Source organism: Manis javanica, chromosome 12, assembly GCF_040802235.1.
Source record: "Manis javanica isolate MJ-LG chromosome 12, MJ_LKY, whole genome shotgun sequence".
NCBI classification, from domain to species: Eukaryota; Metazoa; Chordata; class Mammalia; order Pholidota; family Manidae; genus Manis; species Manis javanica.
Window position 1 is genome coordinate 85,965,424 of NC_133167.1, and position 23,426 is coordinate 85,988,849.

At 48.9% G+C, this 23,426-nt stretch overlaps 1 protein-coding gene across 2 annotated transcripts in view; it reads left to right on the top strand.

The window, feature by feature from the left end:
- The window catches only part of PLEKHA2 (pleckstrin homology domain containing A2), a 52,930-nt gene that overhangs the window by 18,555 nt on the left and 10,949 nt on the right, over nt 1–23,426 (top strand). For both annotated transcript variants that reach the window (XM_037015000.2, XM_037015002.2), the window contains exons 4-11: nt 6,152–6,208; nt 11,962–12,010; nt 13,391–13,488; nt 17,583–17,723; nt 18,274–18,420; nt 18,720–18,788; nt 19,173–19,243; nt 22,061–22,124. In XM_037015000.2, the coding sequence (XP_036870895.1) occupies nt 6,152–6,208; nt 11,962–12,010; nt 13,391–13,488; nt 17,583–17,723; nt 18,274–18,420; nt 18,720–18,788; nt 19,173–19,243; nt 22,061–22,124 (696 nt within the window). The remainder of the gene's footprint in view (nt 1–6,151; nt 6,209–11,961; nt 12,011–13,390; nt 13,489–17,582; nt 17,724–18,273; nt 18,421–18,719; nt 18,789–19,172; nt 19,244–22,060; nt 22,125–23,426) is intronic.

Consider the following 23,426-nt stretch of genomic DNA (forward strand, 5'->3'; position numbering starts at 1 on the left):
GGACAGTGACTGTGAAGGAGTATGTGGGGGGGACTTCGTGAAGGGGGGAACCTAGTAAATATAATGTTCTTTCTGTAATTGTAGATTAATGATACCAAAATAAAAAAAATGGGAGGACCAAAGATCCCCAAAATAGACCAAATCCAAAAAAAAAAAAAAAAAGTTCTTGTTCTTATAATTTTTAGTAGTTAGCTCTACTCAGGATTAAAATAGGAGCCACTCAAGAGATGAGAGCTGTGAGACTTAGAAGATGCTTTACTAATGCAAAACCATGGTGGTAACTATTCTTTCTTAAAATCTGCCTTTGGTTATACTTATGTTTAGCTTTAGATTTCAACCTTCAGCATTCTGTTTAACATATCTATCATACACATCTCTTTTTATGCATTTATGTATCTATATAGAAAAGAATGCCATTACATTATTAAAACAGCGTCTCTAAGGCAAAGCAGGTAATCGTATGTTTGGGAGAGGAGTTACCCACTAGATTTGCTTCAGAGCCCATTTTCCTAGTTCAGTCTGTCTGCTGAGCACAGGAGAAATTGATGAAGACATTATTAGAAAGCATCCATTGTTGTGAGCCTCCTGTCTTCATTTGTAAAATAGGGGTAATGCTTTTAATGAACCCTAGCTCTCATCTAGTTGGAGTGAAGATTAAATAACGTACATGCATTGTGCTTCGATAAACTCTTAACATGCCACAGAGATGTTATTTATTCAGAAAGTTTGTTCTGGCAGTGACCACGGGTGGTTGGGATATGGGCAGAGGCTGGAGTTGGAGGTGACAATCTGTGGGGTGGAGCAGTGGGAATGGGGCAGCAGGGGTAGGTGGAAAGACTGTGTGAAGGGAGACGACAGGCTGGGTGACAGACTGACGTGAAGTGGGCCCATCAAAAGGTTTGTCCCCAGGTGATGGAGAGAGCGCAGAGCCTCTGGTCAGGAAGGGAAGCTATCCGAGAGGGGATGGGAAATACGACAGTTGACTTTGAGGTAGAAGGAGTTGGCTTATTGAGTTTCAGGTTTTAGAACCATTTCTGTGGCCAGCAGTTGGAGTTTTGTGTCCGGGGGGTTATCTGGAGCCCAGCCTTTGATCGTGTCTTAGGGTGCTATTTCCAGGATGGGGGGTGGTCAAGAGACTTCTCCATCATGGAGTTCGTCCTGGTGGAAGGCAGAGCTGGCATGTCACCCGGAGGCATGCATTACGCTGGCATAGCAGTTCACAATGGAGAATTGACTCTCTGTGAAGGGAAAGATCAAGTCCCTGGTTTGAACTGGATATGGGGAGAGTGGCCCTGGCATTCCACCTCCCCTCAGGTCGGTGTCGGGAAGTGGAGCTCTAGGGTGGAGGGGAGGAGATGTGTTTCATGCCGGAGCAGCGGGTCAGGCCACTGTCCGGGTTGCCTAATGCCTGGGAGCAGCTTGGCTACCTTGCTTTGGTCTTTCTGTCATGCCAGGGCACGGGCCGTGGGGCAGAGGGGATGACGCTGTCCCCTCCGTTCCCATCACACCCTCAGCTTGGGCAGGTTTCTTTGGAGAGCTGAGTCTGGCCTGGGCTTATGATGGTTTCCGCCCATGGGCGGCCCTGCAGGCTCATGCCCTGGCTGTGGGATTTCCACGGACATTCCCTTCCTCCTCTCCCCTGTGGCCTGCTAGACACCTCGGAGGGACGTAAGAGGTCAGAGGGCGCCGGCATCTCCTCCCTGGTTTCCACCCGGAACCCCTGATCTTTCGGTGTTTGGCAACTGAGAGCCAGTTTGACCAGTTCCTGCCCTGCCCAGCTTGGGCAGCTCTTCAGGGCCACTTTTGATGTGACCCTGCTGGTCCTGCTTTTGTATTTACCTTTCATTGATAATCAACTCTTAAATAATGAGCGGGTCCTTGTACATTTGAAGGACTGTCTCGGGAGGTGGCATGGGATTTGAGAATCAGGAAGGGTTGGGTTCTAAACCTGGCCTGGCAGCTTGGGTTCTGGGGGACCTTGGACAAGGTGCTCCTCCTGCCCCATCCTTAGTTTCTTCATCTGTAAAATGGTATTGTTAGGATTCAACGACAGTGTGCAGAAGAAACTAGCCCAGCCTGGTGCATAGTAGACCCTAAATCTCTGCAGCTCCCCCCCTGCCCCCCGCCTTTCTGAAGCTGTGCTGTGCCGAAGCACCAGGTCGACACTGGAAGTTACACGCTCTGTCTTCCTGTGGCTCCTTGAGGAAGTCACTTCCCCAAGTTGAGCCTCAGAGGATTCATGTAGTGGCTGAATGACAAGGTACCGACAGAACCTCATAGTGCTCCCATCCCGCTACATCCTGGGAACCTATGGGTCTGCCGCTGTGTGTAGTCAAGCCTGTGCACCTTGCTATGCTCCCTGGAAGGTCAGTTGCTTACATGGGCAACTTTTCTGTTTCAACAAGAAATGATGTTGCTTCCAGAAAAAATACCGTAGGAGATGTTTCACTTCTCTGTGTGGGCACCTCAGCTCCTTCCTTGTACTGGAAAATAATAAACCCAATGCTTTCCACTCCTGGGGAGTAGGACCACTTTTGAGGTCTTTGGTGACAGAAGAACACTTGAGCCAAAAGCAAGGCCTTGTCAGTGTCTTTGTAAAAACTGTTGGCCATTGAACAGGAACCTGCCCTGTGCCCTTCACGGTTCCCCCAGATTTGAAAGTCTCAGAAGTGTACAGGGCGCTCCTGACTTACAGACATCCGTGCGTGCGCTGGGACCTCCTTTCCTTCTCTTGCCCCTTGCTTTTACCTTCCACCTGCCCGTTTAGTGTCAGTGCTGCAAATGGGGGCACCAATAGCTGTGGCCGGGAGAGATCCTTCCTCTCACCAGCTGCTGCATGTCCAGTGTCCAGCCAGCAGGACCAGCGGGCGCAGCAGTGGGTCTGTGACCTGGCGACGCAGTGCAATCACTCGGGAGCTTTAAAAACATGCAGGTGCCTGGGCCCAACCCCTAGATCAGTTAAAAACCTGGGGATATTAGTTGGTTCAAAAATAAGCAACCTTCCCACCCACCTGTGTCCACAACCCATCCGCTCAGATGATGTTGGTCCCTCTTCCCAGCCCCTTGCTCCCCCTTTTAGCTGGGACTCAGTCCTTTTATGCCTTCTGCGTCAATTGCTGTCCCAGGTCACGGGAACTGCAAGCTCAAGTGATGCCCATGTTGGGAACGGGAACAAGGCTTCCCAAAGAAATGTGTTTGCCAGTGGTGGACAGAACTCTCTGAGAGCCATCACACAAATGGGGTTTTCCTTAGCAGATGGAGGAGCCTGCTATGGAGAGGAATGTGATTCTTTTCATGTCCTCGTGTGCTTAAAATCTAGTAAGGAGAGACTTAAACTCCCAGAAAAATATACTTCAATACAGAAACCAGGGCTAGATTTTGTCATGCAGACCAGTTGTTCTCTCTCTTCTCTCTCTTCTCTCTCTCTCTGTCTCTCTCTCTCTCTTTCTATTTATTAATTTTTTCGGGGGAGCATTTTGAAAATGTATGTGTCCTGACCACATTCCCCTGGATCCTGAGTCAGTGTGTTTTGGCTGAGGCCTGAGCTGGGCCTTTTCAAATGAGTTCCCCAGGAGATTCAGATGTGCAGCAAAGTACATGAATTCCAGAAGGCAAGGTCAGGGCAGGCTGCGGTGGGTGGAGAAGGCTTTGCGAAGGTGCCCCTCCCACCCCTCCCGGGAGGAGCCGGCTGTGGCCAAGAGGCGGCCTGTGCGGGCTCTGACACCCTGCCCTCCCCCAGGTCCTGTTCCTTGGCACTCCTGCCCTCACATCTGTCTGCCCAGGCGCTCAGCTCAGGCATGTTGGCACAATCTTCCTTGACCAGGACGTGCCTTCCTGGGGCTGCCACCCCAGCAGTGAGCTGTCACCATTAATCCCCTAGGCCCAGTAATCTGGGGGCTGTTTTCTCCTGTCACTCATTTCCCCCCGGGTGGGGAGGAAGGTGGGGGGAAATGGCATTTACAGACATTAGCCATATTTTCCTTGCTTCTCAGGAGGCCCATGTGAGCCCAGGAGCTGACCGTGGGTGGCTGTGGGTGGAGGGAGTGGGGGTACTTGCAGCCCTGGTGTAACTGGGGGACTGCTGGTCTGTCTCTGCCCCTGAAGGGGGCAGGGGCTGTGGGTGGAGCAGCCCCAGAGAGTGGAGGGGATGAACTAGTTCAAGTTCACCTGTCTGTCATTACATGTGTCTGAATGGCTCCCCAAGTGCCATTTCGTCACTCTTAAGACTGGGCTCTGGAGGCCTTGGGGCCATGGTTTGGTGAGGAGAGCCTTGGTGTCCGCGTCTTATAATTAGCCTTGTGGGTCTGGGAGAGGCCTCACCCTGTGCTGGGCTCTGTGCATCTCCATGTCATCCCACAGCAAGCCTGTGAAACTGTGTTCATTACCCCCATCTCATAGGTAAATAAACTTGCCTTGGAAGTCCTAGGATGATAACATCACAGCTAGAATTCCAGCAGCTCAAGCTTTGAACATTATACCATGCTGCTGCTGGGGCGCTGCGTGGAAGTCCGGAGACCTGAGCTTTAATTTAGTTCAGGCTCTGCTACCAAATCACCTGACCTTGGGCAAATCCCCTCCCTCACAGGTCACTTTCCTCAAGTGCAAACCTGGCTGGGGGTGAGCCAGGTGCCCAGTGTGCAGCAGAGGCCGTGCAGACCCAGGCCAGCCTTGGGCAGTCTTCGTGCAAAGCTGTGTTTGTCCAGAGTGGTTCACATTCTCCTCTGGGGCAGAGTCAGTCCCTCACTGGCCTTTTGGGGTGTTGTGGCTCCTTTCTGGACTCTGATTTAGGGGTGTAAGGGCTATCTGTCTTTACTCAATACAGGTTTCCTAAAAACCGAAACAAAATGCAGTCTTTGTGTAGTTTAAACAAAATGTGTAAGTCAAGTCACCTGTATCTGAAATGCTCATCTGTGAGATTTTAGATTTATGGCCTCATTTGCAAAAGGAGGGAGATATTTTTTCGAGATCTCTCACTCTAAAAGACTAAGGCTCTGAGAATCCTTTCATTGGGGATTATCCCCCATCCATTTTCTTGTGTAAATAGGAAATTTAACACATGGCATTTGCTTCACGTGGTACATGTTAATTTAGGTAATTGGGCTTAAAAGAACTCTTCTCTGCCATCTAAGGTACTTCCTAAGGGCAGGCTCCTGGAATAACAGGTCATTTTACTCTCAGCATTTTAGGAAACTAAATTCCCATTATCCAAAATTCACCTCTGTTGGTTGCTTTGAGATGATGCCAGGTAATGGGGTCTTCCCAGTTACTCTCTGAGGCTGATGGCAGGGGTTTAGGAGGTCACCAGGAGCTAAGGACAGGTTCTCAGGTCCATGGGTCACTGGGTTTTCCATGTTAACATTAGAAGCTATGCAGCTCTGATTTCAAATCTTGGCCACCATCCCTGTGTCTTCACTGCTTCATTTCCGACGATGGAGCAATCAGAAAGCCAAAGGGATTGTGCCAGGATCGAATATTGCTTGTGAGCTTCTTGATGCTTTCATGTACATTTACGTAGTCGGTCTCATAGAGTACAGACATCGTTCCATTTGGCACGCACCACAGTCCTGTGAAATAGACTGAACAGCTGTATTTTTAACATCCGTATTGTGTGAATCTGTACCCTCTTTGTGACGAAAATAATTTGAAGTGGCATAAAATAGGACCAAGCCACCAAGAAGAAAAGAAATATAATAGCTAACGCTTGGTGAGAGACATCCGTGGGAGAGTCCCACACTTGGGCAATTCCAAGGGCTCATTTTAAATGTACCACGTCATCCTAACAGCTGCCCTGTGAGGTAGGTACTGTCATTATTCCTGTGTTTACAGAAAGGCAAACTGAGGCTTAGTGTTTGAGCGACTTAACACAGTCAAAAGCCTACACTTTTAACCAACCCACACTTTTAACGACAGTACCAGAAGCCTCCCTATAATAAATGAGGATTACATTAATGCAATCATATCCATGGTAAGAATGAACACTGTTTTACGGATAAGGAAAGTTAGCTAAAGAATGGGGCAAATGACTCGCTCACGATTGTAACAGCCAGTTAAGTGGCATCAGCCATCTAGAATCCGGGTCTTTCATCTCTTACTGTTGTTTCCACCGCCTCCCCGGTGGCCTCCTTCTTAAAACCAAAAACATGTCTTTCAGAACCTGGCAGTTGGGGCAGGAGCCGTCGGATCTTTGCAGCTGACCTACATCTCCAAGGTAATGTTGGCCTGGGACAGGGAATTCCTGTTCTCTAAGCAAGTTCAGTGTCAACATCCCTTGGGCAGTAGCATTTAGGGATGCCTCGAGGGCAGTGAAGGGCTCCCCCTTCCCCAGGGTTGCCTTTGAAGCTTCCCTGCTGACTGGCGCTGGAGCAGGGAGGTTAGCATCTTCCTGGAGGGTGGGCCTGCAGCTCCTCCCAGCTCCTGCAGAGGAGGTACAGACTGGGAGGGTAGGACTGGGACAAGATAGGACTGGGACATGACATTGCTCTTGTAACTGGGGAAAAAAGGAACAGAAAACAACATTTAAAAACCCAGTTGCTATAAAGGATTCTCCCAAAAGGTATAGTTTCACAGGAGCAGCGCAGAAAGCGTTGGCACTGCCCTGGAATTTTATCAATCACCGAGGCAGGATTCCTGCAGAGGCAGGCTAAGAATGCCCAGGAAGGGGCTCAGAGGTGCCAGGAAACTGTCCAGCAGCCAGCTGATTGCTGGAGAGTCTGACAGGCTGGCTGACAGGCCACCCCGGGGTCCAAATGGCACAGATGAGTGGGAGCAGCCCCCCGCAATACCGAGACCTTGGGGCTGGTTGATGAGGCCCACCTGTAGCTGCTGAATTCAACTTCTTTTATGGGCCCCTCCCCGGAGCAAGCCCCAGGGCTAACCTGCTATGGATGCAGCAGTCATAAAAAAAGGCCGGGGGGATTTAGAGCCTCACCAGAAAGAGGAACTCTTTGTCCAGTGAGGAGAGCCAGGTGGCGTCCCGCCAGCACTGAGGCTCCGGAAGCCCTGCTCGCCCCACGCTCCCCGAGCTTCAGGCCTCTTGGGGACCTCTGCTTCCTGGTCCATGTTCTCCCACCCTCAGGGGCTGCAGATGCATGGGGAGATTAGTCTGAGTGGCGGCTGCTTCCTTTTTGAAACCAGCTGTGGAAGTCCTTGTGCTCAGCCTTCCATCTCAGAGGCTGGTCAGGGGGCAAGTCTGGAGGGGCAGGCGGCTCCTGGGGCTGCAGGCAGCCTGGCCCGGGCACTCAGCTGGTTACAACAACGGAGATGCAGGGCAGTGTCTGAGCGGATTAGAGAAAAGATAATGACCTCGGGGAGGGGGAAGGGCCAACGTGCAGGCACAGCTGTGGGCAATGTGTGCATGCCTTGTGGTAAGAAATGTGGCTGCCTCTGGGCCCAGCAGGCCAGAGGCCTGGGCCTTCTCTCTCCTGTCTGGTCTTGCTGTGAGCTGGTTAGGTCATTTCTCTCGGAGGTTTGGAGCAGAGAACTTAATTATTAATAAAACTCTAAACTCTCTTGTTTGAGAAGGTTTGGGAAGGGTTTTTTTTGGTGGGGGAAGGCTGAATACAGTCTGCTGAATCATGATTTATAAATGGCACTTGGATGAGGGTTTTTAGAATGCTTTGCTTTGGAGGCTGCCTCATTTAGTAAGGATGGACTTGCCTTTTAGCCCTTCATGAGAGAGGCAGGCCTGGGTGGGGTTTTGCAAAACCCACAGCTGCCACTGGGTCAGGTTACATGGAGCTGAGAGCCTTTACCTTCTGCCTGATGCAGAGCCAGAAAACAGGGGTTTTCCCAGAAAACCATTTAGCTGTGGTGCTGGTATCAAATTCAGCCTTCCAGGGTATTTCTTGTTAACCCCTAAGTATTTCCCCTGGAGGAAAGCATTTAAGCCCAGTGCAACAGCGTGCGGTGTGTGTGTGGTTTCTCTGTTTGAGGGTGCCCTTCCGTAGCTCGCTCTTGAGGGCTGTGTTGGGAAGATAGGGGCACCAGACATGAAAGTTCTTCACTTGAAGTTACCCAGGGCATTGATGGCAGTAGAAGCAGTTTTGGGGGAAACTAGAAAATAATTGAGGGTAGCCTTTGGTGCCACCATCTTCCCACATAACCTGATGGCCCTTCTCTTCTACACCATCAGCCCCACTGTCCCACCACCTGTGCCCCATTTTGTCAGTGTCTTGCTTTCCGGAACAGGGGTTCTTAACTTTTTTTGGAGGGGGTGTCATGCATCCTTTAGAAGGTCCGACAAAGAGTGTGGGCTCACCGTCCAGGTGAAGTATCTGTGTGTGTGCACCCCTGATTTTGCCCGTAAGCTCAGGGCTCGCTGACCCCCTGAAGCTGGTCCTGAGACCTTGACTGAGAGCTGCTCCAGTCATTCTGCGTAGGTGGCTGCTTCCTCTCCTCCTGGTGCCACCTTGTGGGGCAGGCTCACCCTGGACATGGGGTGGAGCTGCACCAGAGGCTCCAGACAGTTCTGCTGCCGCAGGGGCCCCAGCTGCACTTAGGGTCAAGGCAGACAGGGTGGGGCTGACTAGCAGGGCCCTGTCACCGATGAGTTTCTCTGTGGTCTGTGTGTGATGTGATAAAGCAAGTTCCTGAATATCTGTGGAGCCGTGCAGCGGTCTAGTCTGCATCACTGTATGGGTGACCCGTGCCCATTCCCCCCATCACATCCCCAACCTCCGTTCAGTGCTTGCATAACCCACAGCCCGCCAGTGAGCCACTCCTGTGCAGCTGCTTAGCTGTGGCCACCTCGGGCGTGCAGGTGGTTGTGGCTTGGCTGCCCTCATGAGACTCAGCCCTTCAGCCACACTTCCTCAAGAGCCCGTGTTCATCACTGCGTCTGAAGGAGGCGCGCAACACGGCCTGATGGCCAGCACCTAAGGGGGGAGGGAGGAAGAAGGCTTATACCTCCCAGGGGGCAGAGATTCTAGGCCTGGTCTCCAGGGTTACTGTGGGTCTCCACTGGAAATGATGCCCCACCTGGGCCCTTCTCTCTGAGGGGCCCAGCACAGGTAGACATGATTTAATTTTCCCCTTTCGCCATTCTGCGACTTTAAGAAGGGAACTAGTAATTTCATTCCGGCTCTGCCAGCTGGGAAGCTGATCAGAGACATTAAAGTCTTACCCTTGCTAACCAGCCCATGAGGGCAGAACTGGAACTGATGCCTGTTAACTCAGCAAGGATTGCTTTGTGAGGTAACCCTTCTGTGGGGTGCCCTGAGGCAGGAGGCAAATTATAGATGTGCATGTAATCCCCCAGTGCCTCGACTGAAAACTGGGCAAACAAAAATAAATAAATGAAAACCAGGCAATCTCTTTGAAAGCCTCCGTTGTCATTACAAGCACATGGGTCGCCTTCTGCAGGATAGGCTGGCAGTAAGATGTGGTCAGAGTGGACCGTTTGTCATCCAGCTGGGGTGAGAAGTGTCCCCCCGGTGGCGCCCTCTCTCTGCGGTGATAAATACCAGTTTCTGGGAGAAAAGGTGAGTCTCTGAATGAGCCAGAGGGGGTGTCGAGAAAGCAGAAGGGGAGCCCAGGGGATAGGTGGGTTCTGAGGGCCGGGACGGCCCAGGCCCTGCTGCGATGGCAGGTGTTCTGCAGAAAGCAAGGGTGGGATGAGCAGGGGTGTATGGGCGGGAGGACCTGCAGGGTGTGGGTGCTGAGCAAGGTGAGTCACTGACAGATTGCAGCAGGACAGCAAGTCGGGAAAAGGCACACATTGTGGTTCAGATTGATCCCAGGGTCCCAGCCCAGGAAAGTGAGCTCACCAGGAGGCCAGGACTGCGGTGTCCCTGAGCCCCGGGGCGGGTTTCCTGGAAGTGCTGAGGACACGCCTGAATTGGGGTAGTCTGTGTTGAACTCAGGCTATGTGGATTCACCTTTGCTTAAATCTTCATTTTTCAGAACTATTTAAAAACTCTCTTAGGCCCTTGGGCCTCCATCTTCCATCGTGATAAACATATGAAAGTACACCCACGTCCCTTGTTAAATATAATAGTTTGGCTGTAAACTATTTGAAAGGATTTTGGTCATTTTAATTTTAGAATGATTTGGCTATGAGTAACTCACTTAATTGATTATTGGCTCTAATTTTCCAGCAATCATCTTGTACACCCAAGGATCCTCATGAACTGAGAAAAAATCAGAGCTGCTAATTATTTTTTAATGTAATGAAATTTTTGCGAATGCTTAATTGGCACATTAATGAAGCTGACTTAATGTGACATCTTGTGGGTATCTCGTTAAATATCGTCAAGGAGAATATACAGGTATACAGGCATTTATTTAATTAAATATTCATTAATGTTGAGTAGGTTAGACATTTCTTTCAGGTCACATACATGTTTGTAGGCCCCCAGGAAGCTCACAGGTCCTCAGCATTTGGCCCCTAAGTGCCTGTGTTAATATGTGGAGTGGGATCCTAGAGGAAATGAGGTCTCGGAAGGTATAAATAGGCCCTCCTTGCTTGACAGCTGTATGACGGGTGAAGTGCCTCACTGCACGTTAAATCCTCATGATAGCCCGATCAACATGATCTTACCACCTCTGATCAAACAGGAAGTGGGGTCACACAACTGGGCCACCAGGGATTTGGCACCGGGCCCTTTGGCACTCAAGCCCAGGCTGTACAGGCTGCTCTTTGGTCTTTTACAGGCTGCTACCTCAGATCCTGTCTTGAGTATTCAGAGCAGTATTAACTTTGGTTGTTAAGGAATCTGGGCCAGTCTGTAGAAGGAATTTAGAGCCAAGAGTGCAAATTCAGACAGACTGGTGGGCCAGTCTTTATCAGACCCTTAGCAACTTAATTTTGGCTTTGAGATTTTTCTTTGGCTCCTCATTTCTAATAAGCATCCTACTGAAGTGAGAACCGCTCCCAGAGCACCTAGGTGGGAGCAGGTAGGAGAGTGCCCTTGGTTGGAAAGGGGATTGAGGGAGTGGTGTACAGGGGAGGATTATGACACCAGGTGAGTAGTTTCTTAGTCTAGGTGCCCGGGAGGGAGGCTGCCCCCTCAGGAGTCCCAGGCACAGTGGTGGAGGCCTGCTCCAGAGAGCTTCAGCCTCCACCAAGGGCAGACACCCAACCACTGTGGGCATAAGATGGAATATGTTGGTTCCTTTCATGGTTCAGTGTATTTGAGCCTGGGTGAGGAGGGCTCTCTCCTATGCATATGCTCAGGAATGAACAGCAAGGGTTAGGGTTGGAGAAGCAAGAGGAAGGAACACAGCAGGAGGTCTAAATGTTTCTCCTTTCTTAAGTCCTTCCTGTAAATACCTAGGAATGCTCTCCGGCTCCAGAGGCCCTTCTCTGGGTGTGGAAAAGTGCTTACTTTCAGAGTTAAGCTGTCAGGGTGGTTGATCTGTGTGTCCAAGTGTAGTAACCTGGTGCCTCAGCTCTCTGTGAGCTCTTAATCTGTGTATATGTAGCAAAACCACCTGCAGTTGGGAGAACTGTTCAGGGAGAGGGTTGGTGGTAGAGGAAGAGGAGAATCTTGCTGGTGTGAGTGGGGCCACTATGGGTTTTGTGGTCCACAGAGAATTTTGTCAGAACTCAGTGGCTTTTAAAAGTGTTTTTGCAAAGATAAAGATGAACACAGACATCAAGATAGTGATTCTTTCTGAGGATTCTATCAGGGAGGGGCATTCTAAGAAACAAGGCTGAGGCTGATAATGGTTGATTTCTTAATCTGGATGGGTGAGTCCAGGGTTTCCATTTTATTATTCGTATATGTTAAAAAAATGTTTTTTAATTGAAATGTGAAATATACAATATTATATTGGCTTCACATGTGTAACAGTGATTCAACAATTAAACATATTACTAAATCTTCTCACAACCGAATGTTCCTATATGGTTTGTATACCCTTCCTTTTGTATGAAAAGTGTCACAGTAAAAAAATTTCAGAAAAAATTCTTCACAACACTGTTAGAAACATATTCATGTTTTTTTTTTTAATTTGATTTAGGTGAGCATAGCTACGTCAAAGCAGAAACCGAAAACCCCGTTTTGCTTTGGTAAGTACTGAGCCACAGGACGGTCTCCTGAAGGCTCCCGCAGCAGCTTCCTCTTCTGCTGGGAGGCAGTCCTGTGATCGCATGTGACTTACACCCTGTGCGTGTGAGTGTCTTCAGTGACAGCGAGGTGCCTGGGCCTCCAGTGATTCAGCTTCCCTTGGCTTCACTGCGGAGACTGTTCATAACAAAAGGTGTTTCAGTTTTCCTGACTCTGCAGGATGGGGTGCAAGGTATCTACTTGTAATTTTGGGAAGCCCTCAGCTCAGAGCTGAGTAGTGGTGAAGAGACTCAGGAAGATGGGAGGATAATAAAAAAGGAGGGTCCTGTTGAGAGTCTTAGTGTTGCCAAATGGGTGACAGAACTGGGGGATGACACAGGAAGCAAAGCCCCTCCATGGATGTCCCGAATTACTGAATAATCAGTATTTATTTGGTAGTGGACTACATTCTCAGCACCATGCTAAGTGCTTTGAGCAGAGGCTAACAGATAGCTTCTGTTTATCCAGGTGGTTCTGAATCCCAGCTCCATGAAGGCGGGGGTATTCCTTTGCTGTGTCCTCAACACACAGAGTGGCTCCTGGCACAGAGTGGGCACTCAGTGCTATTTGCTGAGTGAATGAATGACCTCACGAATTCTGTGCCTGCTCCATGAGGCTCACCTCCTGTAGTTCTGGCTTATTATTATGACAGCAGAATAAAAGGTCCCTTGAGCTGTCCTCTCCCCCAACTTCAGGTTGGTTCAAACTTTTCGGTGCTCTCATTCTCCATTTCTTTCAAAAAATCCTTGCTAAGCTCAAAAATGACTGCCTTGGAATTTTGCGGTGAGCAGATCTAAAAATTCATGATGAGCCCAGAAGTAGATTGTTGACCTCATGGAGTGCTCAGCAGAAGGAACCAGTTGAAAATAAGGTCAAGATCACAGATTTGATCTTAGGCAAGCTTCATTCCATGTCCCAACAGCAGACAGGACTCCTCGCCCAGGCCAGCTGTGTCACGGGAAACAAGGGTCCAGAATTCTTCGTGTATCATTTTGACTGTGAATCTGTCAGCACCCTAAAAAGCAGTTCAAGCATGTGTCTTCCTGACGGTGGACTAGCAATGTCCCCACTGCATCGCATCATATTACGGCTGTTGTTGAAGTTTGGTGTCTCTCATGGCTGATGGATAATCCACAATTTTAAAGAGAGAGCACAACTTCACCATCATAGCCTGCCGCCTCCCAAACACTTGTGCAGGGGACTGTGCATGGTGGAAAGTGTCTTCACTGGCTTGGTGGGGTCCTCCACCTCGCTTTTCTCAAGCCCCTTAGTTTTGCAGAGCCCTGTGGTGCTGCCTGTGTCTGATCTGGGTTTTCTCTCTGCTCCCACCTGACATTTTGCAGTCATCAATGCCCTCTCGCAGAGGTATTTTCTGCAGGCCAACGATCAGAAGGATCTGAAGGACTGGGTTGAAGCCCTGAACCAAGCCAGCAAAATCACAGTACGTAGGGCCCTTGTCCTTTCTGCGGGGAGGCAGTACTCTTCCCAGAATGTGGCCTGTTATGCAGGGGGAAAGACTCTCGAAGGCAGCAGGGGCTTTCCCGAGAGCCGTTTAGACCGGTTCCCCCTACCTCTTCTTAATACCTTGGATGACTAACCACAGAGCTGAACTGAGAGTATGAGTTTGAATCAAGTTCAAGAGGAAGTTTATGGAGCGTCCTCTTTTTGTGCTTCCTGGGAGGGCTCCTGGTCAGTTGGGTTTTGGGTAGTTCTGGGATGCTGATTCAGAATGTGGTGGGATTGGAAAGTGGGTTGCTGACTCTGAGAAGTTGAGTAAAGGGGAAAGCATGTAAAAGGTTGCCCGGGGATCAGTCCCGGCTGTCCACCAAGCTGTCCTGGAAAAGCCTTCCATTTCAAAGCGTCTCTGAACTAGTTTCTGACTGTTCTGTGAGTTCTCTCATTTTTCTTGACTTGGCTGTTGAAGAACTTCTTTCTTCTTCCTGAGACATGCAGAGAAAGGAGAAAAGTAGGAAGGAGGAGAGGAAAAACTGCTTTGGAAAAAAACTAAACCTTTACCCAAGAGTATAGGTAGACTTCTGGTCTATAAACCATGGTTTATATGCTAAAAAGTTTGGTTTTCTGTATCATTTAGTCAGAAATGCTTACATTCTAGTTACTTCCAGTGATAACCATTATGTTCTGGGCAGACAGTCTCCCAGAGACCTCTGGGCTTTTGTAAATAAATCGATAGAAGGATTGGATGCACCTGCCCCGCACTTGTGATGCCGGACCCCATCAGAGTGCAGTTCAGTCATTGAACTGGTTCTGCTTCCATAGCTTGTTCTGATAAGCCCTGCTAAATCCGTGGAAAGACAAGGGAGGAGATGGCTGCTGACTCCCATGTCTGCTAACCCATATGCTTGTGTGCATGGCCCTCAAATACTGATTTTAGTAAAGGTCTTCCTTCGTATTGGGGTCTTTACTCTTCTACGTCTTCCACAGGTTGGGATATTCTTTCAATGTCTAATATAGTTTGACCCTTGAGCGAAATGGGGGTTGGGGGCACTGACCCCTGTGTAGTCAAAAATCTGCATATAGCTTTTGACTCCCCCAAAATGTACCTGCTAATAGTTTACTGTTGACTGGAAGCCTTACCGATAACCAACAGTCAATTAACACATGTTTTATGTGTTACATGTCTTATATGCTATATTCTTAGAATAAAGTAAACAGATAAATGGAAATGTTTTTTCAAATTGTTGCAGATCTCCAAAAATTTTTCCCACATATTAATAAAAAATGATCTACACAGAAGCAGCCGTGCGCAGTTCAAACCTGTGCTGTTTAAGGTTCAGATGTACTTTATTCCTGTTCAGCATTTTCTCCTGGATTTCCTCCTCTGTCCCAGCCAGGTGAACGGGGCTCCACAGCCTGCGAGAAGTGTAGAGTTACTTTAAGTAGTTACTCCCCTCTGCCTCCTTTGGCCGCAGACAGCAGAAGTTATAGGCTGCAGGAGTGAAAAGGAGCATGTTGGTGCCCAAAGACTGAAAGTCCAAAGGCCTGCTGGAATGTCAAAGCCCTTCTGCAGGGTCTCCGCCATCTGCAGGATCCTCCTCCCTTTCCTTTACTCTGTATGCATCTCTTCATCCTCCTGCCAAAGGTCCGTGGGATAGAAGGAAGAAGATGGGTTTTTGTGCCCTGGAAGGGTTTATAGCTTTCTCCACTTTCACACCATCCTGCATCATGTGTCCCAGGATGAGGGGTAGATGGGGGGCTGGGACACCACACTGATTACAAGCGTATTTATTTTGCAGCACCTTATGTGCAAAGTGAAGCATCTTCCTCAGCTCGATTCAAAGCTTCAGGAAATGGGATTGGCTTTGGCAGGTCTCTGGGAAGTTGATGAGAAGCAGCCCACGATGCAAGGGCATAAGTAGGGAGAGCCAGCATTTCCCCAGGTGGGCTGGCAAGATTCTGAGAGGCAACACAGCAGCCAAGCCTCTGCAAGTCCTTTTCTGGCCCCTGGGAACTCAAGGATACTGCCGCCCCCACCTTCTTTGCTGGGTCATTTGCAGTGAAATTTCTGTTATCCCATGGTGATTATATCACTAACCATCCCAGCAATTATCAACACCCATTGCACAGCAGCAAAGCTCAGAGGAAGATAGAAAGGAAGGGGCAGGTAGGTAGTGGTATTTAGCAATGGGGCGCCAGGTAGTCCTAGGGGCAGAGTCTTTCATGTTAATGAGTTTTCCTTTACCTCATCTATAAAATGGAGAAAATAACACCTATTGGTAAGATTGCTTGAGATTAGAGATAATGCAGTAAAGAGCTTAGCACATGGCCTCGTACTGAATGGGAGCCAAAGGACTGGGAACTGCTGTTGCCTGTCAGGCAGCTGGAAAGGAAAGAGAAGGTGGATTTCTGGCCACATCTGGCAAGCTGGTGGGCAGAGTAAACTGTCTTTGTCGATGTAAACTGGGTGCACAGGCCAGGAGGAGGGGTCTCTTCTTTCTGGATCCCCAGCATAATCATGGGGGTCTGCCTTTGAACAGGCACTGAATGGAGGGGTCCTTGGTCCCCATCCCTGGCAGAATTCTCATATGGCTCTGAACTGCAAGCTCTCAGAAAGTGTGGATTCTTGGGTCTTTGTGTCTCCCAAGGCTGTAGAAGAAGCAGAAGAGGATGTTAGCTTTTCTCATGGGTCCGTGGTTGCTTTCCTGGCAGATCCATCTAGGCCACTGAGTTCTCATCAAGGACTGGCTTTGTGAAGCAGTGCTTAGCCCATCCACTGGCTGGGTGTCAGGGTTCATTCTGTAGTCACCAATCATGGCTTTGGGCAAATGACTCAACTGCTCTGGGCCTGTTATTTTCTTACAAAATGAAAGATTTCACCAGAGTTTCCAGCATAAATGAGTGAAGTGGACAAGGAGGAAGAAAAACAATGACATAAATGGGGGTAAGGAGCACCTGACATGTGGCCTTCATGGCGGGGAGAATGGTAGGGATCCTGGCTAACTGAGGAATGTATTCCCCATCTAGAGCGAGAAACACTGCTTATCTGGAAGTCCAGATTTTTATGTGAAATATTCCAAATTTTAAACATAGATGGAAAAACACACTGTGTAGGACAAACAAAACTTGAGTTAGTCTGCTTTTGGGCCACTAGTTTGCAACCCTGAGGCCTGTGATCTTAAACCAGCCACACACATTCCACGATGGTTTGAGCAGCCATGGCTCCCGGACCCTGTCAAGGAGAGGGACAAAGATCACTCACTCCTCAAAAAGGGCTGTGTTTGTCCATGTTAGTACCATTTGTGAAATGTTCATTAAAATACCTTGTCACACTTTTATATCCTTGAAACTTTCTAAAGTTTCAAAATGTATATACTCTGTCATTTGATAACCACAATACTGTGACATAAATGCTATTCCTCTTCCCATTTCTCATGAGACAGTTTTGGCCTAGAGAGAGAGATTTGTGGAAGGTCACTCAGTTAGTGACAGGTCAGGAGTGATGCTGCCAGGCTCCAAAGCTCACGCTCCCTAATTCTACCCTGTCTACTGCCTGGGTGTCACCCATTCCCTCCTGCCCAGCAGGCTTCCTGCCATCTTTACATCCTGGTTCCATGTCATCCTCCAGGTTACTGTTTCAGCATCTCTGCCTCAGATCTCTGCCGACCACTCCATTTCAATGAGTCCCCGGTTGTCCTCTAGCTCAGCTCCTGTTTCTTTTCTTTATGGCACTCCCCACAATTTATAATTATCATGATTGCTTTGCTATGTTTTTGTCTGTCTGCCCTGTAGGGATGTTTGTGCCATGAGGGCAGGACATATGTCTGTGTTCGCTGTTCTTTGGTCCCTCGCCAGGAAAGGGCTGGCTAACGGTATGTGCGTGTGTGTGTTTGTAGGGGGTTGCTTGCTGGAAGAGTTCCTCATTTTCAGGTATGAACTGTGGAAGAGCTGGGAAAGTGAGGGATATCTACTATAATTTGGCACATTAACTTTTCTTGCTCTTTTTCCCATCCTGCTTTTGGGTCCCTGCTTTTCCTAAGCCATCTGCTTCCCTGTTGACCATCTTGTCATCCTCCTCAGGTACCCAAAGTTGGGGGCCTGCCCCTGACTACTGAAGTTCTCAAAAGCCTAGCAGTTCCTCAAGCCCTGGAGAAGAAGCCACAGGTGGCCTACAAGACAGAGATCATCGGAGGGGTGGTGGTGCACACACCCATCAACCAGGTGCTGGGGCCTGGGCACCAGAGTGTGGTGAGGGTGTGATAGTGTGGTGGAGGGCCGTATGCCTATGATGGGCACAGAGGGTGTCTGTCCTGAGAAAAGGGTAGATGGGGTGGCCGAGAAAATACAGGGCACAAGTGGGTATGAATGATGGTAGTGCAGAAATTGAGCCACCACATCCTGAAGTGGTGTGGCCAGTATGGTCCTGGACTTGAGCAGGAGGTTAGCACTTGTAAATCCCATATGAAACAGGGCTGCAGGAGGCAGGTGAGGCTGGACACCAGCCCACTGTCCTTCCCGGTTCCCACGCTGATCCCCTCTCTGGCTTGTGTTCTCTGTCCTTCCCTTTCGCCTGGGCCTGCCCAGTCTCCGAGCTCCCTCTGTGAAAGCACCCAGTACAGGGCCTGATGGGAGCAGTAAATGATTGTTTTCTTGTTTATTTCTTCTCTGACTGCCATAGTGGGTAAAGAGGCAAGAGGGCTGGGTGGGGTCGGGGGTGTGGCTGCATGAGGAACGAGGGGGAGGTGCTAATCCGGATGCTGTTTCCTTGTAGAATGGCGGGGATGGGGGGGAAGGGAGCGAGCCGGGGTCCCACGCCATCCTGCGAAGGTCACAGAGTTATATCCCCACGACCGGCTGCCGAACTCCCTCGGGACCCCCCCTCATTAAGAGCGGCTATTGCGTGAAGCAAGGGAACGTGGTGAGTGTTGTCACTGGGGCTGCGGCGGGCCTGGTGAGCAGCTGGGAGTGGGCGTGGCGGAGGGGAGGGCAGGGCGGGAGGAGGGGCTTCAGGCCTCGTCTGGCCCCGCCCACACAATGGCCCCGCCCACTGAGCCGTGGGTCAGTCATACCAGAGGCATTGCCCCTAATAGAAGTCCGCTTGCTGCTGAATGTGGAGCCTGGCTTCCGTGGGGCTGGGTCGGTGGGACTTAGAAGTAGAACAACCTCCATGATGCTGGGACCTGTTTCTAATGCCCTGCTCTTTACTTTTTATTTCAGCGGAAGAGCTGGAAACGTCGCTTCTTTGCACTCGATGACTTTACCATCTGCTACTTCAAGTGTGAGCAGGTTTGTGGTCCCTCTGGAGCCCTTCTGAGGTCGTGGACGCAGAAGGCCCTGAATAACGCCCACGTGTGTGCCCAGTAGAGGCGTGGGCACCCGCACACCGGCTCCCCGGGTGCCTCTGCATACCTCCACTTCGTTGTGTGCGCGGCTGTACAGTGGTATTAAAGGGGCCTGAACTTCCTCCCTCCCTCGACGCCGCGTGCTGCTCTGTGGTCAGCGCCACACTGCATCTTAGATTTTTCTCTCTTGTTGGTTCTTTTAAGACCTTGCCTTGCTTGCAGCCAGGTTTAGTCAATCATCTCTGACGAGAGAGGCGCCTCTGTCAGCGGGTCTTGCTCATGGCATTATGCAGCCTCATTTACCTATCTTTCCTTTTTTCCCCACTAGGACCGAGAGCCACTGCGCACTATATTTCTCAAGGATGTTCTCAAGACTCACGAGTGTCTGGTCAAGTCTGGGTAATTGTCTCTGCTCATTCTCTTCGGGTCACAACTCCCATTTGCCCGCTTAAATCTTCATTTACCACTCTCTGAGGTGCTGATCGAGAACCTTCCGAGAGCATAATGTAGGTGGGTCATGGGGAGGTAGTATAGCACAGAGAAGACAAGTAGTGACTCTATAGCATCTTACTGTGCTGATGGACAGTGACTGCAATGGGGTGTGTGTGGGGGGGGACTTGATAATATGGGTGAATGTAATAACCACAATGTTGCTCATGTGAAACCTTTATAACATCATATATCAATGAAACTTTAATAAAAAAATTAAAAAAAAAAAAGAACCTCCTGAGATCTAGCGACAGGGACTGAGGTCGTGTGGCTGACTCACCACATCTCAGCTGGAGCAGCTAAGACCACACTGGGCGAACTCACCTTCCCATATCTTACTCTGGCTCCTGAGTGGATGAGCTGATATGATTTTCCTCTGTTGGAGACAAAAGGAACAGAGGAATGGAGGAGAGAGTGGTGGTGAGGTGCTTGTCAGGGCTGGGGTTGGACCCTCATTGCCTGCAAGGGCTGGGCTGGCGGCTGTGCCCTTAGGTTTCCCACTTTTCAGCAGTTCTGCATGGATCACTGCTTAGGCCAGTGCCTCCCCCTGAACTTAACATGCCTTTTCTTTTCTCCTCCTTTTGACAAAGTCCCTGATGTCCCATAATGCAAGGGTGATTCACAGCAGCTTTGAATGACTCCTGTTGCACAGGAAGAACAAATATTTTTGTTTGTTTTTCTTTTTTTCCTAATTTTTATTGTGTTATGTTACATACAATAAAATGCATGATCTTAGTGTACAACTCAGTGAATTTTGACACATGTATACACATATGTTACCATTTCTCAGATCAAGATATTAAACATTCCCCTAACTTTTTTTTCCTTCACCTATTTTGCCCATTACCCCACTCTCTCCCCTGTGGCAACCACCAGCCTGTTCTCTATTTATGAATCTACTTCTGTTTTGTTTGTTTTGTTTTTTAGTTTCTACATATGAGTGAAACCATAGTTTTTTTTTCCTTTCTATGACTTACTTCACTGACCATAATACCCTGTAGGTCCATCCATGTTATCATAAATGGCAAGGTTCCATTCTTTTTCATGGCTGAATAATATTCCACCATATTATATATGTACCACTATTCTTTATCCACTCACATTTTGCTTGATATTTAGGTGAGCAAGTATTTTTTAATGTGCTTATCTTTCCATTAGGAAATGGTTACCTCCCAAGTGCCAGGTGGATGGGATGCCTTTGGGATCCTTTGGGATCAGAATTCCTTTTCCTAAACTCTCCCAATCTGAGGCATCTTAAGTCATGTACACTGGCCTTCCCTTTCTCCTCTTGGGCTACCCATCTCCTCAGCACAGTGTAAGGAGGCACAGAACAGGAATTTAACAACGCTGATGAGGCCTCTGCTTGTGGGAAGGAAGGCTTTGGAAATGACAAAATTGGCTCCCTTAGGAGAGGCAAATGGCAGGGAAGTCATTAAAAGTGTGGACTCTGGAGTTTGACCTGAGTTCAAGTCCCAGCTCTGCTATTTACTAAGTCCTGCACTATGAACCAGTCACGCAACCTCTCTGAGACTGATTTTCCTCATCCATAAAGTGGGGAAAGTCATAAGTGCTAATTGGGTTCTTGTGAAGATTGGATGAAATTACTCACAACAAAACTCCAAAAACAAATTGGTGGTTGCCAGAGGCACAGGGTAGGGAGTGGCTGAAATGGGTGAAGGGGGTCAAAAGGTACAAACATCCAGTTATAAAATAAGTCATGGGATGTAATGTGCAGAATGGTGACTAGAGTCAGTAAGACTATATTGTATATTTGAAAGTTGCTAAGAGGGTAGATCTTAAAAATTCTCATCACAAGAAAAAAAAATTGTAACTATTTATAGTGATGAATTTTTTTTCATTAAAGTATCATGATATATAATCTTATGAAGGTTTTGCATAAATAACAGTGGTTTCAACATTCACCCATATTATCAAGTCCTCACCTCCCCCACTCCTGTTGCACTCACTGTCCATCAGTGTAGTAAGGTGCTATAGAGTCATTACTTGTCTTCTCCATGCTGTAGTGCCTTCTCCATGACTTGCCTATATTGTGAATGCTAATTATAATGTTCCTTAATTCCCTTCTCCCTCCCTCCCCTCCCGTGTTCCCCTCCCCTCCCCTTTGGTAACCGCTAATCCCTTCTCGGAGTCTGTGAGTCTGCTGCTGTTTTGCTCCTTCAGTTTTGCTTCATTGTTTTACTTGTGATGGATTTTAATTAGACTTATGATCATTTCACAATATATACAAAATACATATATATACACATATATAATCATTATGTTGTACACCTGAAACTAATATATATGTCAATTCTCTGTCTCTCTCTCTATATGTATTTGTATAAAACCAATAAAATTTTCATCTACTTGACCCTAAAAAAAAGCACCCAAACAGTGCTTTGCACAAAGCACTTCAAACATTTTAGCCACTATAAAAAAAAAAATAAGACACAACTGTAGGTGGATTTTAGGCAGGAGGTTTAAGAGGGAAAGGAGCTTTAACTTGTTAGAACACGTGGTGTGTGTGGTTTCCATGGGGATCGGGCACCTTCCTGAGGCCTAGGAAGTGAGGCCAGGACAGCCCTGTAATAGTTTTTAGGCAGAGGCTGAAGGAGAACTGGCCTGGGAGACCCCTTCCCTGGTAGAGGGCATGGGTGCCTGGCTTAGACGAATGAGGTCCTCAGTGTGTGCACCAGCATGCCTGGTAACCTCTCTTTCTCTGTCTAGTGATCTTCTAATGCGGGACAACCTGTTTGAAATTATAACAAGCTCCAGGACGTTCTACGTGCAGGTGAGATGCTTGCTTCCAGAAGACTACCTTCCATTTCTGTGAATGGCGCACCAGAGGCCTTACCCTTTTGCTTTCTCTTTAATTCTGTTTGAAGTTTCTAGGTGGTAAATTTAGCCCCTGATAGTCAGTCTGAATCCCTTTTTATTCTAAACAGGATGTTTGCTGAAAGCTTCCCAACCATAAAAATAATAAGAGCAGGTTGAGCTGCGAAACGGGGGAATGTGAGTTTGAACCAGCTGCTCTCCGCTGTGCACACCAGCTAAGCAGAGAAAAGGAGAACTGGCCAGTGGTTTCACTTCTTCCTCGGAGGGTATTTATAAGCCCCTCTGAGTGTGGACATCACTGTGTGCGGAAGACAAAGCTCAGAGGGCCCTGTGCGGGCGCCAGGTGCAAAGCCCAGCTGCTCAGAGCAAGCCATTGTTGGGGCTCTGACGCTTCAGCTCTCAGTAGCTTCTCCCCGCCACCCACTCCTTTGGAGTTCTCCCAGTTCCTTCTAAAACCACTGGAGCTAGAAAGGCAGCTGTTCAAGAAGGGCGTAGGCGTTCAGGGCCGAGTCCCCACCCCACCGTGGCCGCGCTGCCCTGCTAGCCGTAGGCTGCTGTGTGGTGGGCTGGTGTGAATGTGGGGCTCCCCCGCCAAAGCCTTGGAGGGCTCCTGGCGCTCTTCTGTGGCCCAAGTGCCACTTCCCACTAAATTCCCTGTCTTCCATGGGGTCACTCCTGCCCCCGTTTCTTGGGTTACAGCTCCTGTAGACCTGACCCTACGTGGGGCTTCTGCCCAAGCCCAGCAGTCGCGCTAACAGCCTCAGCCTCGGTGGGTTCCGTTCATTCTGACAAGCACTAGTCATCTGGAAAGAGCTGGCCTAGGGGTGCTGTGGAAAGTGGCACCGGGGTGTTAGAGGCCGCTCCGTTGGCATTCAGGGACGAAGTTTAGACTGTCAGTGCAGTAAGGGTTTCCAGTTCTTGCGTTTAACACCGATTTGTAGAGTGTCCTCAGGGTGCCGGGCGCTTGGCTCATGCTGGGGACACTGCATGAAACAACGGATCTTGAGAGAGAGAGAGAGTCATGTAAACAGGCAGTTACCCCGGTGTGAAGGGGCGGGGGAGGGAAGGTTGGATAGATGAACACAGGCTAGTTTTTAGGGCGTGAAATACTTCTGTATGATACTGTAAAGGCAGATGCATGAAATAGAACTTCACTGAACAAAGGGTAAACGTTGACACAGGCAAATTGAAAAAATCATTTAAGAGGTCAGGTGATGCCACCATGGAAATGCAGAATATGGTGGAAAGGACAGGCATG